The 12,844-nt window shown below is 40.6% G+C and overlaps 2 protein-coding genes across 3 annotated transcripts; both read left to right on the forward strand.

The window, feature by feature from the left end:
- Positions 1–476: 476 nt before the first annotated feature.
- Positions 477–7,969, forward strand: LOC133888476 (general transcription and DNA repair factor IIH subunit TFB2). The gene is made up of 16 exons (XM_062328747.1): positions 477–858; positions 1,178–1,301; positions 1,376–1,543; positions 2,825–2,893; positions 3,400–3,493; positions 3,674–3,774; positions 4,262–4,307; positions 4,386–4,445; positions 4,541–4,609; positions 5,007–5,090; positions 5,154–5,237; positions 5,396–5,481; positions 6,299–6,389; positions 7,024–7,104; positions 7,190–7,264; positions 7,440–7,969. Exons 2-16 carry the CDS (start codon positions 1,189–1,191, stop codon positions 7,572–7,574), a joined length of 1,356 nt encoding a protein of 451 aa, XP_062184731.1. The 5' UTR covers positions 477–858; positions 1,178–1,188; the 3' UTR covers positions 7,575–7,969.
- Positions 7,970–8,132: 163 nt separating this feature from the next.
- Positions 8,133–11,918, forward strand: LOC133888475 (bystin-like). Of its 2 annotated transcripts, none has more exons than XM_062328745.1 (10): positions 8,133–8,602; positions 8,689–8,815; positions 8,980–9,031; positions 9,112–9,439; positions 9,762–9,841; positions 9,922–9,969; positions 10,655–10,801; positions 11,183–11,255; positions 11,377–11,569; positions 11,602–11,918. In XM_062328745.1, exons 1-10 carry the CDS (start codon positions 8,243–8,245, stop codon positions 11,640–11,642), a joined length of 1,449 nt encoding a protein of 482 aa, XP_062184729.1. In that variant the 5' UTR covers positions 8,133–8,242; the 3' UTR covers positions 11,643–11,918. The 2 variants fall into 2 exon arrangements, with proteins under 2 accessions (XP_062184729.1, XP_062184730.1); XM_062328746.1 differs by having other exon boundaries at positions 8,138–8,602; positions 11,377–11,449; positions 11,625–11,918.
- The last annotated feature ends 926 nt before the right edge of the window (positions 11,919–12,844 follow it).

Genomic DNA, 12,844 nt, shown 5'->3' on the forward strand with positions numbered 1-12,844 from the left:
GTCACTGTGGAATGGTGGCTTCCGGCTAGGGTGCAAGCCTTTCACCCTCGCGGCTATCTTATGCTTCGTAGTGGTCGTCTGCCATGGGTGAGGGAGTTTGCTATGTGAAGTCGGAGCTACTACATCGTGATATGTAACCTAACTTGGCAACGATGACTTGTGGCAGGCTCCTTCTCTCGTGCGTCTAGATGATCGCTCTATCTAGGTGTGTGGTGATGGATCGTCTTTTGAAGATCGATCCGGTCGCTTTATGTCGTAGTTAGGTTTTTATCAGTTTTTTCTTCTAATAAATCGAATAATTCTATAGTTTTCGGATCTAGTTTTTTTTCATAAACTATATTAACTTTATTCTTCTTTAATAAATTGCAAAAATTACCTACTCTTTTGAAGATTCTTCGATTTTTTTTTACCTAACCTTAATCTGTACCCACGAGGGCCCCGCAGCCCTTGGGTCCTTCTTCCCCAAACTGACGCCCCGGCGCACGGTGTGAACGGCAACTGCAGGCCGCATCTGTCACTTGTCTAACTCCAGCCCAGTGCTCGCCCGGCGTTGGGTAGGGCGGCCCTATATTGGCTTGGTGGGTCCGCCTCTGCCTCACCCCGTCGCCCGTGCGCTGCGCTCACCCGCGCTGGCTGCCGCTCCGCTCCAGCCGCCGCTGCCAGAGGCGGGCGAGCAGGACTGAGGAGGCCCCGGAGGACCGCCGACTGACAGCTCGAGGTGTGGGGGACGCTACTTCTGCGGGCACTGCATAGATACCAGGTGTTGGCGGGCGCACGGCTGCGGCGAGCGCTGAACGGCGGAGCGGGGAGAGGCGGCGGCGACCCACGGATAGCAACTTGTGGCCTAGGGCCCAGCAGGTTAGGCACCAGCTGAAATTGATAATGCCATAAGGGGTTAAGGGTTTCTCTAGTACCTAAGTGAAGTTAGGCACCATGCAATTTTGTTGAATACTTGTTCCGATTTGAGAACTTGTTATGACATTTCCATTCGATTGCAAACAGGCCAGACTAGCATTCGAGTTTTATAAACCTCACCGTGTCTGATCGAAGCTACTCTTAGGTATTTAAGATCTGGGATTTAATATTCTAATTGGGATTGATCTGTTGGCTGTAACTTCAAAAGAGTCAGTTTGGGAGCAAACAAGGATTTAGTATCCACCCCCTATGTTCTCCACAGGTGCTTCGAAGATGCCACAGGTGATGGTAGTGGCGAGGAACTTCATGGACATGGTGGCTGCGCTGCCTGCCGCCAAGCTTGACATGCTCTATGACTCCGCCTTCATCTGTGAGGCTGTACTCAGGTCCAAAATCCGCATGTTTTGCAGTGCGTTATGAATTATCAGTGCTGTCCTCATGAGTTTCAGTTGTTTCACAGGTCACTCCCTCCACTGGCGAAGAAGTATGCACTGCAGATGCTGTTCGTATTGACACCGGTGGCCGCTGCAGCTATGGAAGAGTGGGTGCTTGATGAATACGCCGCCAAGCACAGGGTCGCCATTGATAGGCTGCTCCAGCTCAGGGTCTTTCTTGAAGTGCATGATAGGTAAGACACCATCCATCTCGATCAGACACTGGGTATTTATAGCTTGAAGCCTGACCAGGCTGCGACTGTCCTGGATTAGATCAATCACTAAACAATCAATTTCAACTCATAAGTCAGAGTGGTGAACTGGTGATGTAATTTCACCTTTATCCTCGTGCTTTGATAGCATGTATTATGTTTCTCCTGCGCTCGTGGGAGATTACATTTTTCACGGATAGCAAGTTGCTAAAATTTTTATGGGAGGTTGAGCTAATGCATTAATTGTACAAAGCAAGCAATAATTTGCAGTTGAGCAGCACGTTACATACTTGTGATAATAACCCAGTGGTTTTCTCTGTACAATATATTCATCATGTATGTATGGCAATATGTGTCATGGTAGGAGTGTAGGTGTTGAGTAACGGCGCGTCCCTCTTTAAGTCAGACTTTTACAAGCTCATGATATGAAATAAGCTGTGACCATGGCAAATATGTCAGTATTGGCATGTGACGTGGGCAATCTCAGCTCTTGATGGCTATGTTGTTAATTTTTCATCATGAAATGGCCATGTCTACACGAGCGCTGATTAGGTTTGTTGAGTAATCACCCTTATAGGTTTGAATATTTGTTTAGTTTGGTTTGAGATTGTTTTATGAACTATATGTTCAATGGTATGCTTGAATGTATGCTGCATTTTCTATATATCTAGAGTGAGGACTTGGTTTTTAAGATACGCATACAATTTCATTTATTCAAGGTGGAAAAATGAGGATTTTTGATGACTCTTGAACACAGACATTTCTGGGAATACTGCTCACCTATTATTAGCTTACTTGCTGCACTGGCATTGACTGTTACGCTTAGCACTGCCAGAGATTCATGCCACCATGGCAGGCAAACCAATGATCAAATTCATGTCTGCTATCATCCCCTCGCTTGGCTCGTCATTTGAAACCAAAATCCAAATAGAATCAGTAAGCGCAACAGTCGAAATTGCTCAGTACCATCGGAAAGATTTCAGAAATTGGAAAATACCATTAGGGTGTCACTGACAATTGGGCCCATGGCCCACCTGTTATCCTCACATGCGATAGCATTTTTCCAACTCATGCATCTTTGGGATGGTACCTAGCAAACAAAGTCAATCAGTATACAAATGTTGTTCCTTTCTATATTTTTAGTGGCAAGTATATAACTGGACATTTAAGTCTCCTTTTAGTATCACTTGCATGTGCATAGGCATAGCTGGTCCATTGTAAATTAAGCACTTTCTAACTCACTTGGTTTTTTTCTGTATATAGACGAAAGGAGGTGAGCTACAAGATGAACCAAAAGTTCCAGGGTAACATGCAGAAGTATTTGGTTGATGGGTAACATTTTCTCAACAGCTTTCTTTTTTGTTTGAAAATTACATGGGTGTTCCTTTCTCAAATTCTTAGCTATTTGCTTCATTAGTCTAAACTGTTCTGATGTGTCAGCAACACAACATGTGCTATGTCCATCTTATAGCATATGTACCATTGTTAAGAGTGTGTAGTAATTTTATACTGCCTTATGAAATTACACTGTACCCTGCTGATATCATTTTTTTGTAAACTCTCTGCATGTTGTTTTGTGATGAACAAATAATTCACAAGAGCACAGATGATTGCATTGAGAAGTGTAAAAATTCCAAATCTTTGTACATGAAAGAAAAATGTTGTATACTGGTGATACTATACATGGCTGTTTGTTTATTAAAAAAAAGAATCTAGCATGATATACCTCAAGCTGGTGATGTTTAAGCTTCATTCCTCTAGCTTTTTGTTCTTGAAGTTCTATTTGTTGAGCTATAACTGGTTGATCATTTTACTTTTATATTGTACTTTTGTTGCAGTGGAAGTTTACCAAGGGAACCGATACTATCAAGTGTCACTGGTAGATTGCCTGCTTCAGCTGATCTAGAAGGCTATGCTATTGAGCAGTGGGAGGTAAGGATGACAAAGCGTAACTCAGAACTTTGGTTACCATATCTGTTTTCTTTGTATCATCTTCATTGTCTTTTCTTTTCCCCGTGGGATCTTACTGTTAGAACATTTGGAAGATTTCCTGTGTTTATTTTCCCTAGTGAAGGCTTACATAAGTTTTGTTTATTTTCTACGGGAGATTAGTGCTTCTTGCTGCAATTGATCAACTCGTCTCAAGTCGAAAGGGGGACAAGTTTCAGCTCATCCATGATGAAAACATTTCAGCGAGGTCTTCTGAGTTCAAGGTTCCATCTAGTTACCTTGCTTTGATAGTTAAATTGACTACATATAAACTAGTGACAGCTAAATGTTGTTTTTCAACTACTCAGATTGCTGCAGCTGTCTTTTTTCTAGTAAAATTAGATAATATATCCAGTGGTGTTATCTACAATGCCACATAGCAATATACTAAACAATAATTAGTGACTAGTAAATTCAAGTTGATGCCCGCTGACAGAAAATTGCTGATGGTCTGTTCGAGTTTCTGGTTATAAAATTTGATTAATTGATGACCCTTACAACTCATTCAGCTCAGCAGCTTGATCCTTTTTTTTAATAAAAAAGAAAAAAAATGTGAATCATGTTTGATACCAACATTCTCATGTGAAACATTTAAAATGTAATATTTTCGTTTGCTGCTATATGTTGTCTAGCATACTATATATATTTGATTCACTGGATCCACATGCAATAATTATAACAACATGGGTTCCTGATTTGGTACCTTTTCAGGGATGGTGAAGCTCCAAAGTTAACTGAGAATGGCTTCCAATTTCTTGTCCGTGCTCAGCTCTCAGTTAATTCAATTATCTGACAGATTTCCATCTTTGGTTCTTATTATTTTCTATGCAACCAGCTGATGGAGACAAATGCACAACTTTGGTACATAATGAGAGAATACATTTCATCTGCAGAGGTATTGGTGCTATATTATTTTCGGAATTCTTTTTGCTTCATGTGGTTGATTTGTATGATGGATTTTTGACTTGATTATTTTATGTTTTTAAATAGGAACGTGGAGTGGACCCTACAGAGTTGATATCATTTCTTTTGGAACTTAGTTTTCATAAATTGGGAGCGGTAAGGCGAAACTTCTTTTAGATCATGTTAAGCATCTGCACGAAGGGTTTTGTGGAGGGGTTTCCGCGATTCCACCAAGTTTTGTGGCACCTGATATTTTCCCATCTTCACAGCACCTTGTCTTTCGGTAATATGATATATCAATATGGAAATGAAGTGTATTCCCATCAAGTGGGTAAAGGGGTAAAAGGCTATTAATTTGTGGTTTTGTGGAAGTTTGAGATAAACTGTAGAGGTATATGGAAGGAGCTCTCAAAGTTGGAGCTATTCTATGCTATCTAACAGGATAGCGACATCAAGCTTACATGCCTGCATTTATTCTTATGTCGAAGTTTGCTGCATGGTACATTGGTTGAAAAATCACTGCCGTACTTTGTCTGTTTTGATCATGTTTCAGGCTTATAGCTTGAATACTCTGACTGATGTCCAAAAAATTGCCATTAGGGATCTTGCGGAGTTGGGATTAGTCAAACTGCAGCAGGTAATTTTTTTTTGATTTAGATCCCCCTCCTCTTTGATCATTTTGATGAGTAATGAATTGCAGGGTCGAAAGGATAGCTGGTTCATACCTACGAAATTGGCCACAGATCTCTCAGCAAGCTTGTCTGATTCATCATCCAGCAAAGAGGTAACCAACATTTAATTTCCCTTGCTACTGCAATTATTTATGTTTTTCAATTCCTCTCTGTAACCTCCATCTACTTGCCTTGTAAGCAATGATCAATCAATCATGATGAAGATGCAGTACGTTTCATCTAAGAGTTGATACTGGTATTGTTGTTGCAGGGTTTTGTGGTTGTTGAGACAAACTTTAGAATGTATGCATACTCTACGTCGAAATTGCATTGTGAAATTCTACGCCTTTTTTCAAGGTACATGAGGTGTCAGATGAGTGTCATAGCCGAGCTCATCAATCTGTCATTTTTTTTCATTAGAGCTACTGCGCTGTAGGTCCTATCTTGGAACTACTTTCTTTTGTTTATTAATGTGCTATATGTTACACATGAAAAATAGAGAGAATTATATGCTAGTTCAGTTAGTTGGATATTCCCAGTAGACTGGTGACAAGCTTGTTCAGTTAATTGGATACTCCCAGTGTGTTGGTCACTAGCTGTTAGTTTCATGCAGGAGCTTGTAGTTGTGTTGTTCCCCTTGATAAATTAGACCTCATAGACTTAGCAACGTCACTTATTTAACTTTCTAGCGGTGTCCAGTACCATTGCTAGGCAAAGCAATGAACTAATTCAACTAAGCAATCTGTAGACATTCCCTCGAGATGAAGTCCTTCAGAATTATGGACCTGTAGCTGGCTTGTAGATCTAGCTATTTTAACCACCCTCATCTGAATGGATTTGTCAGTTGCCCAATGTTGGCTGTATTTTGTTGGTCCTCATGTGGCACCTTATGCTATTGGCACAGGTTCATGGGAGAGCTCTGCAGGTGGCTAGGAGGATTTGTCTTTTGCATTCAACACTTAGCATTAATTTGAGACCTGAATTTGAAACTAGGTTGGAAAGATGTTTTTTAATGAGTCCAATAGGATACCTTTTTAAGGCTTGATTGTAGTGAGAGTACTAGTTCTGTGGTTGCTTGCGATCCTGGATTTTACCTTGTGCGCTGTTGATCTTCCAATCTTTGTTAATGCACATTTTTTCTGGAAAGGAAATTATGAGTTGTATGTTTTTCCAGGGTGGAGTATCAACTTCCAAACCTCATCGTGGGAGCTATTACAAAAGAAAGTATATATGGTGCTTTTGAGAATGGAATCACTGCTGAACAGGTATCATTTCTGCTATATTATACCATCCCATTCTATTTTAATTGTTGTCCTCGGATGTGTGTGGTCGGATTTCTAAAAATTTGACAATTAATACACTTAAGAGTGCTTGTTTGTCACATGAAATGATACGAGTGTATTTGTCATAGAAAATATTTCCGTATTATTGGAACATCTCTATTTTTGCTAACATATAATAGAAAATCGACCATTAGGTTAAAGGTCCAATGCTCTACCAACTGAGCTATACACCCAATTTTACAAAAGGCTTGGCACGGAAAAGAAAAGAGGCTGGCTTGGCCCCTTTTCCAAATCACAAATGTGTCTGGTGTGTATAGGAGACCATGTCAATATCCAAAATGACAAGTGAACATATAATGGTCAACGTATGTTGCTGCAGAATTTTTTACATAGATACGTACACTCGTGGTTTCATAAGTGTGCTTCTATTTGAAGTTTAAGCCTATCAATGCATTGTAAACTTAATTAGGGCTTCTTGTTGAGCACTGTGCATATGTTAGAAATGGATTTTGTCCATCTTGATTTCTACTCTACTTCCTGTATTGTAAAAGCAATTGTACATTTGAGGTCTAGCTTGTTTCTTTTTTTAGCATTGATTATCTTCTTGCCTTTTCAGATAATTTCATTTCTTCAGCAAAATGCTCATCCTCGTGTTGCTGACAAGATACCTACTGTCCCAGAGAATGTGACAGATCAGGTAAGGAGCAATCCTTCCCTCCCCTAGACCAGGCAACACCAACTTTGCAGAAATAATATAGGAGATTGGTAATTCCTCTGTGCAGATTAGACTGTGGGAAACCGACCGTAACAGGATTGAGATGATCCCGTCACATTTATATGAAGATTTTCCTAGCAGGGTAAACACAGTATTAATCTCTCTCTCTCTCTCTCTCTCTCTCTCGGCAAAGAGTACCTGACAAAATTCTGCTTGCTTATGGCCCTTGGATTTCAGGAAATCCGGTCTACTTGGTTCTCCTTTGTGATTTTTCTTGTAAGCACTGAAAATATGTTTAATTCCGCTTCCTTGTGCAGGAATTATTTGAACAATGCTGTGATCATGCAAGGGACAGCGGATACTTGCTATGGGAGGACTCGAAGAAAATGAAACTGATCGTACGAGGGGAATTCCACCCTGAAATGAGGGAGTTCCTCCGCAGGCAAAGATGAAAAAGACATTGTACTTTTTCTGCGATCCAACATGTTGATCCAAGAAAAGGACCATTTGGAGGGAACAAGCAACATATGTGCACAATGCTCCTCCATCTGAAAGCCTTTACCATACAGCTCTGTCTGTCAATGTGGCGACGTGACGGAAATGAAATGTTAGAAACGCGGGCCACATGAAGGTGTGCCTCCATATATATATATATATATATCGAAGATGGAAAAGAAGACGCAATTGCATCTGCAGATTCCATTTGTTCTTGGGCGTTGGGCGTCTCTCTGTAGTAGTGTAGCTGCCTAAATTTTCTGTAATTTGGAAGTGATGCGACAAAATGAATGGAATATGATGAAGCTCAGAGTGATCTCTGTTTGTTGTTAATGATTTTTCTTGACGAATATTGATTTCCTGCCTAGCTGGACTTTTTTCTTTTCTTTTTGGGAGAGAACGTCGCATGCAATGCTAGCTGATCTTCTCCCCTGGGCTGTGGGCTCAATATTGGGCCGAGCCGTGTCCGCGAGCGAGTCGGCTCGGCTCGGCTCGGTCATCTCCCTCCAGGAACAAAACCCGCCACGACCGCACGCGCCCTCCACTAGGGCTTTGTTACTACCTCGCCGCCGCCTCCCTCCTGCGCCGCCGCCTCCCCAGGCCGAAGTTCCGAGTCCCTGAAGCCATGGCGGGGAAGAAGCGCAAGTCCGCCTCCGATAAGCAGCCGAAGCACCGCCTCCCTCTGGGCGCCGACGCCGACGCGGTCGCCGATGCCTCGAAGCGCCGCCGCTCGGGCGCCACCAAGCAGCACCAGGCGGATGAGGAGGCGTCCATTCCTTCCTCCCTCAGCGCCAAGATCCTCCGCGAGGCGCGCAAGCAGCAGCAGGAGGAGATGCTCGCCGACTCCAGCGACGAGGGACCCTCAGCCGCTGCCGACGGGCCGTCCGCATCCTCGTCGTTCCCCGTCCGCACCGCGGATGACGAAGAGGAGGACGTCGACGAGTTCGACGGATTTGAAGCGCTGAGCGAGTACGACGGCGGCGAGGTGCGTGCCTTGAATGACAAAAAAAAAGAGTGATTAATTTTTGGGCAGTGGCTAATGCGAATTTGCTGGTTTTGTGGTATTGGTAGGTGGAGATCAACGAGGAGGACGAGAAGGCTCTCGCTGCCTTCATGTCAAAGGACAATGCTGCTGAGCTCACACTGGGTGATATCATTCTCCAGAAGATAAGAGAGAAGGATGCCGAGGTCTCAACGGGTGAGTGTACCTACTTAACTGTTTCTTCTCCGCTACATTGAGCAAACTGGGAGCTATTTTGAAGTAGTTTTAATTGCATTTTGGCCGGGTGTGCGTCGATGACTGGAAATGGACAAAAAATTATTTGGTTATACAATTCCTGATGTTTGTATTTGTTTGCACAGATGGACGGCCTCGTGTGAAATTGGACAACAGCATTGTTGAGCTTTATAAAGAGTATGCGACTGCCTCTTATCTTGTTGCCTGTAAAAGAAGTTTTGCATTTCTCTATACAGTACTGAATTTTTCATATGTAGGGTTGGGAAGTTCTTAAGCCGATACACAAGTGGCAAAATTCCAAAAGCTTTCAAGCGCATACCATCATTGGAGTGCTGGGCAGATGTGCTGCAGCTAACTGAGCCAGAGAATTGGTCTCCTAATGCAGTTTATCAAGCGACACGGCTATTCTCATCAAACATGAACACGAAGAACGCTGAACGATTCTATGAAGCCATTTTGCTTCCTCGTGTTCGTAATGACATAAGGCAGAACAAGAGACTGCATTTTGCGCTCTACCAGTCTCTGAAAAAGTCACTTTATAAGCCTGCAGCTTTTAACAAGGGAATTTTGCTGCCACTCTGTCGGGTAATTATTCTTTTCAGAGATAAGACTTTAGTAGAACACAGGGGCACAGGGCATATCCATTTCCTTTGTAATGCTCTCTGGACTAATATCTCAAATTCTGGCAAACTGCATTTCCCGATGATTGGTGATTGAAAGGAGTTATATGGTTCAACATATAATTTTGAGAAATTGAATGGAAGCTTATTCTCCTTCAATCAATTATGTCTACCAGGCAGCTTTTTTTGTTCATCACTCCCTTGGTCACATTTTAGTCTAGCTGCACAATGATATCTTACTTCCCCCTTTTCTTGTCCACTTCATAAGCTCATAATCCTGACTGCAGGGAAGGGATTGCACTCTCCGTGAAGCAGTAATTATTGGAAGTATTATCCAGAAAGTCTCCATTCCTTTTCTCCACGCAAGGTCAGCTGAATATTTTGTAGGATTCATGTCCAAGATGATTGTGAGTTAGTGTCTTATCCCCACTTGGCATTTGGATGCAGTGTAGCGTTAGTGAAACTAGCAGAGATGGAATACTGTGGTACTACTAGGTAAGTGAGGCACCTTGACATTTTCTATTTTCTCTGTATAGAATTTTAATATTGCCACATCCTTTTTGCAAGAGACAATTTTTTACCAAACATTACCTTTTTTTAGTCCAAAACCATTACTTATTGAATCTAATTTATGTTTATTTATTCATAGTAGTGTCTTCACATAGTATCTGCTATCTCTATTGGAGCTGTTAAATGTGCGTGATGCAGAAAGTTCACAATACTCTTTCCTTTATATATCTTTTTGCCTGTGTTTTCTCCTGACATTCTATGCAACCTTGTTCTGCTAAATGGTTCCTATCAGCTAACATTAAGTAAATTTGCAAGTTTCTAGTAATGCTGCATAGGATCTCCATTTGTCTATCTGAATTATCGTTCTGACTCCCAATATATTTCATGATGCAAAGCGACAGTTGTGGCAATTCTCGACTACTCGTTTTTCAATTATGTGGTCTAGTCCTGTCATATAACGCAATGGACTAATTTTTTTTGCAATGCAATGCATTATGTTGTTTCCATGAATAGTGTCTTGTCTTGTTTACGGAAGGGCGCATGATGCTTAGTTACTAAATACATTGCATCTGTAACTTTGTGGATGACAATATTGTTGTGGCTTGTCTGTACATATACTGTTTTGGTTCCTTTACCTCGAGGATGCTGTAACCTAATTCCTCTCTTGCAGTTACTTTATCAAGCTATTTCTAGATAAGAAATATGCTTTGCCATATCGTGCACTTGATGCAGTGCTTGCTCACTTCATGCGGTTTCTTGATGACGGAAGGATCATGCCTGTTATATGGCATCAATCACTGCTTGCATTTGTGGAAAGGTTAGTGATGGATGTGTAGAATTTAAATCATTTTTCGCTAATCTGAAAGGCATCATCATTTTATTTATGACATGCAGCAAGATAACTGCCATACTTCAAAATTCAAATACGCAAAGTTCTCTTTACCATCTCTCTTCCATTGGTTTACACACATCTTTGTTTGCTGGAGCAAAGTATTCACCTGGAAAATGTTCTAGTGGAAATTATGGTTATATAGTTTGACAATGTTCTTTGCTGTATGTCGCTCAAGCCTTCTTTGTGTGTCTTTGCTCACATTTTCACTGGTGACGATGAATTGGTACTTGGTGTTTCTTTACAAGTGTCCTTACTCACGATTTCACTGGTTTAGTCATGTGTTTCATGCTAAATTTTTTGTGATAGATACAAGAATGAGTTAGAGAAAAAGGATAAGGAGAAACTTGCACGTTTGTTGGATCACCAGAAGCACTATTTGGTATGTTATTTTCATTTCATCGTTTATACATCTGCATGAATATCCAAGTGGTGTTTACTGAATTTTCTGAGTTAACTAATATGTGCTACTCCTCGAAACTTTATCCCATTTCTCTAAATAGGTTACTCCAGAAATTCGGAGAGAACTTCAGAGCAGCTGCAACAGGGGTGAAAATTGTATCAGTATGCAGATTTATATCCTTGCATTGCATGCTTTTGTTATAATCTTTTGCTTGTGTTATATTCAGTTGAACGGAAAGAGTTATGTCAAGATTTGTGCAATTGAATATTCTGATGCTTACTGCTTATTATACAGTTCTCATATTAATATCTGTTGAAGTGGTGTTGTTTCCTTAACATTTTTTCTTACCGTCACCAATTTCTGTGATCACCAAACCAATTGAAGAGGACAGGTGGGATGTACCGAACGTACCAATGGAGGAAGATTAGTCCGTTCAAATTGTTATTCATTTTTGAGAGTACAAACAGTTGTAATGAAACATATATTTGAAATGATTTTGGGTTCTGTGATATTAAGCTAGGTGTGTGGTCTGTACGCGCTTTGAATACCTCTGTACTCGCTTTGAATACCCCTACCAAGGATTTTTTTTTGATGTTATATGTCTTGGATCTAGCAATATATGACCGTTGTGGATGACTTATATTTTGCTAATGTGGTGTGGAATGAAATCTGCAAAAGTTGCAGTTATAGATTTTGGATTAATTGGTTGGAGACTATTATCTATTTTTAAAAGGAATATTGGAACATGTCTTCCCATGTAGAACACGTATGGAATTAGCTAAATGCTTTGTATAATTCATGTCTATGTTCTTATATGGAAAGGCTTAGCCAGGGCAGAAGGCGGCCGCTGAGATGGGGCGGGGGGGAGGGGGTTGAGATGGGTCGGTAGAGAGAAACGGAAGAAAAAAAGAACGTAAATGCGGTTGTATGCTTGTTACTGTTGGCTCGTTAAATAACTATTCTTTTTGTTTCCTTGAGACATCTTGTTTCATTTCGATCACCTGGATAGCCCTATCAGTGCACCTTCCACCTCCATACCAGTCATCTCAATAAGGCATACGTCTTGAAAATTTATAGTAAACTTTAAAAATCTATAATTATTTTGATATATGTTGCAGAAAATTAAACTTTTGATGTCTATTTAAAAAATATACAACTATTTGATATATGTTAAAAAAAACTATAACTTTCTCACGATAAACCCACCTGTCATCCTTTATGTTATGTAATAGTAAAATTAACCGTGTATCCATCTATTACTAGATAATGATAGGTGAGTTTACAGTGAGAAAGCTGTAATTTTTTGCAATGTGTGTCAAAATATTTATAGTTTTTTAAAATAAATACTAAAAATTATAGTCTTTTAATATATATTAAAATAGTTGTATGTTTTTAAAATTTACTAAACAAATTATCTCAGTAAAGCCTAAAATCATACCATTTGAATTAAGACACTCTTAGTCCATATTGTAGACTCTCTGCAAGCCTTCGTCAATTATTACTATATCATTGTTAAGATACTCCAAGGGATTTTATTGCGCCGGGCAGCAACCATAGGCAAGGGATCT

The sequence above is a fragment of the Phragmites australis genome, chromosome 13 (genome assembly GCF_958298935.1).
Source record: "Phragmites australis chromosome 13, lpPhrAust1.1, whole genome shotgun sequence".
Lineage (NCBI taxonomy): Eukaryota > Viridiplantae > Streptophyta > Magnoliopsida > Poales > Poaceae > Phragmites > Phragmites australis.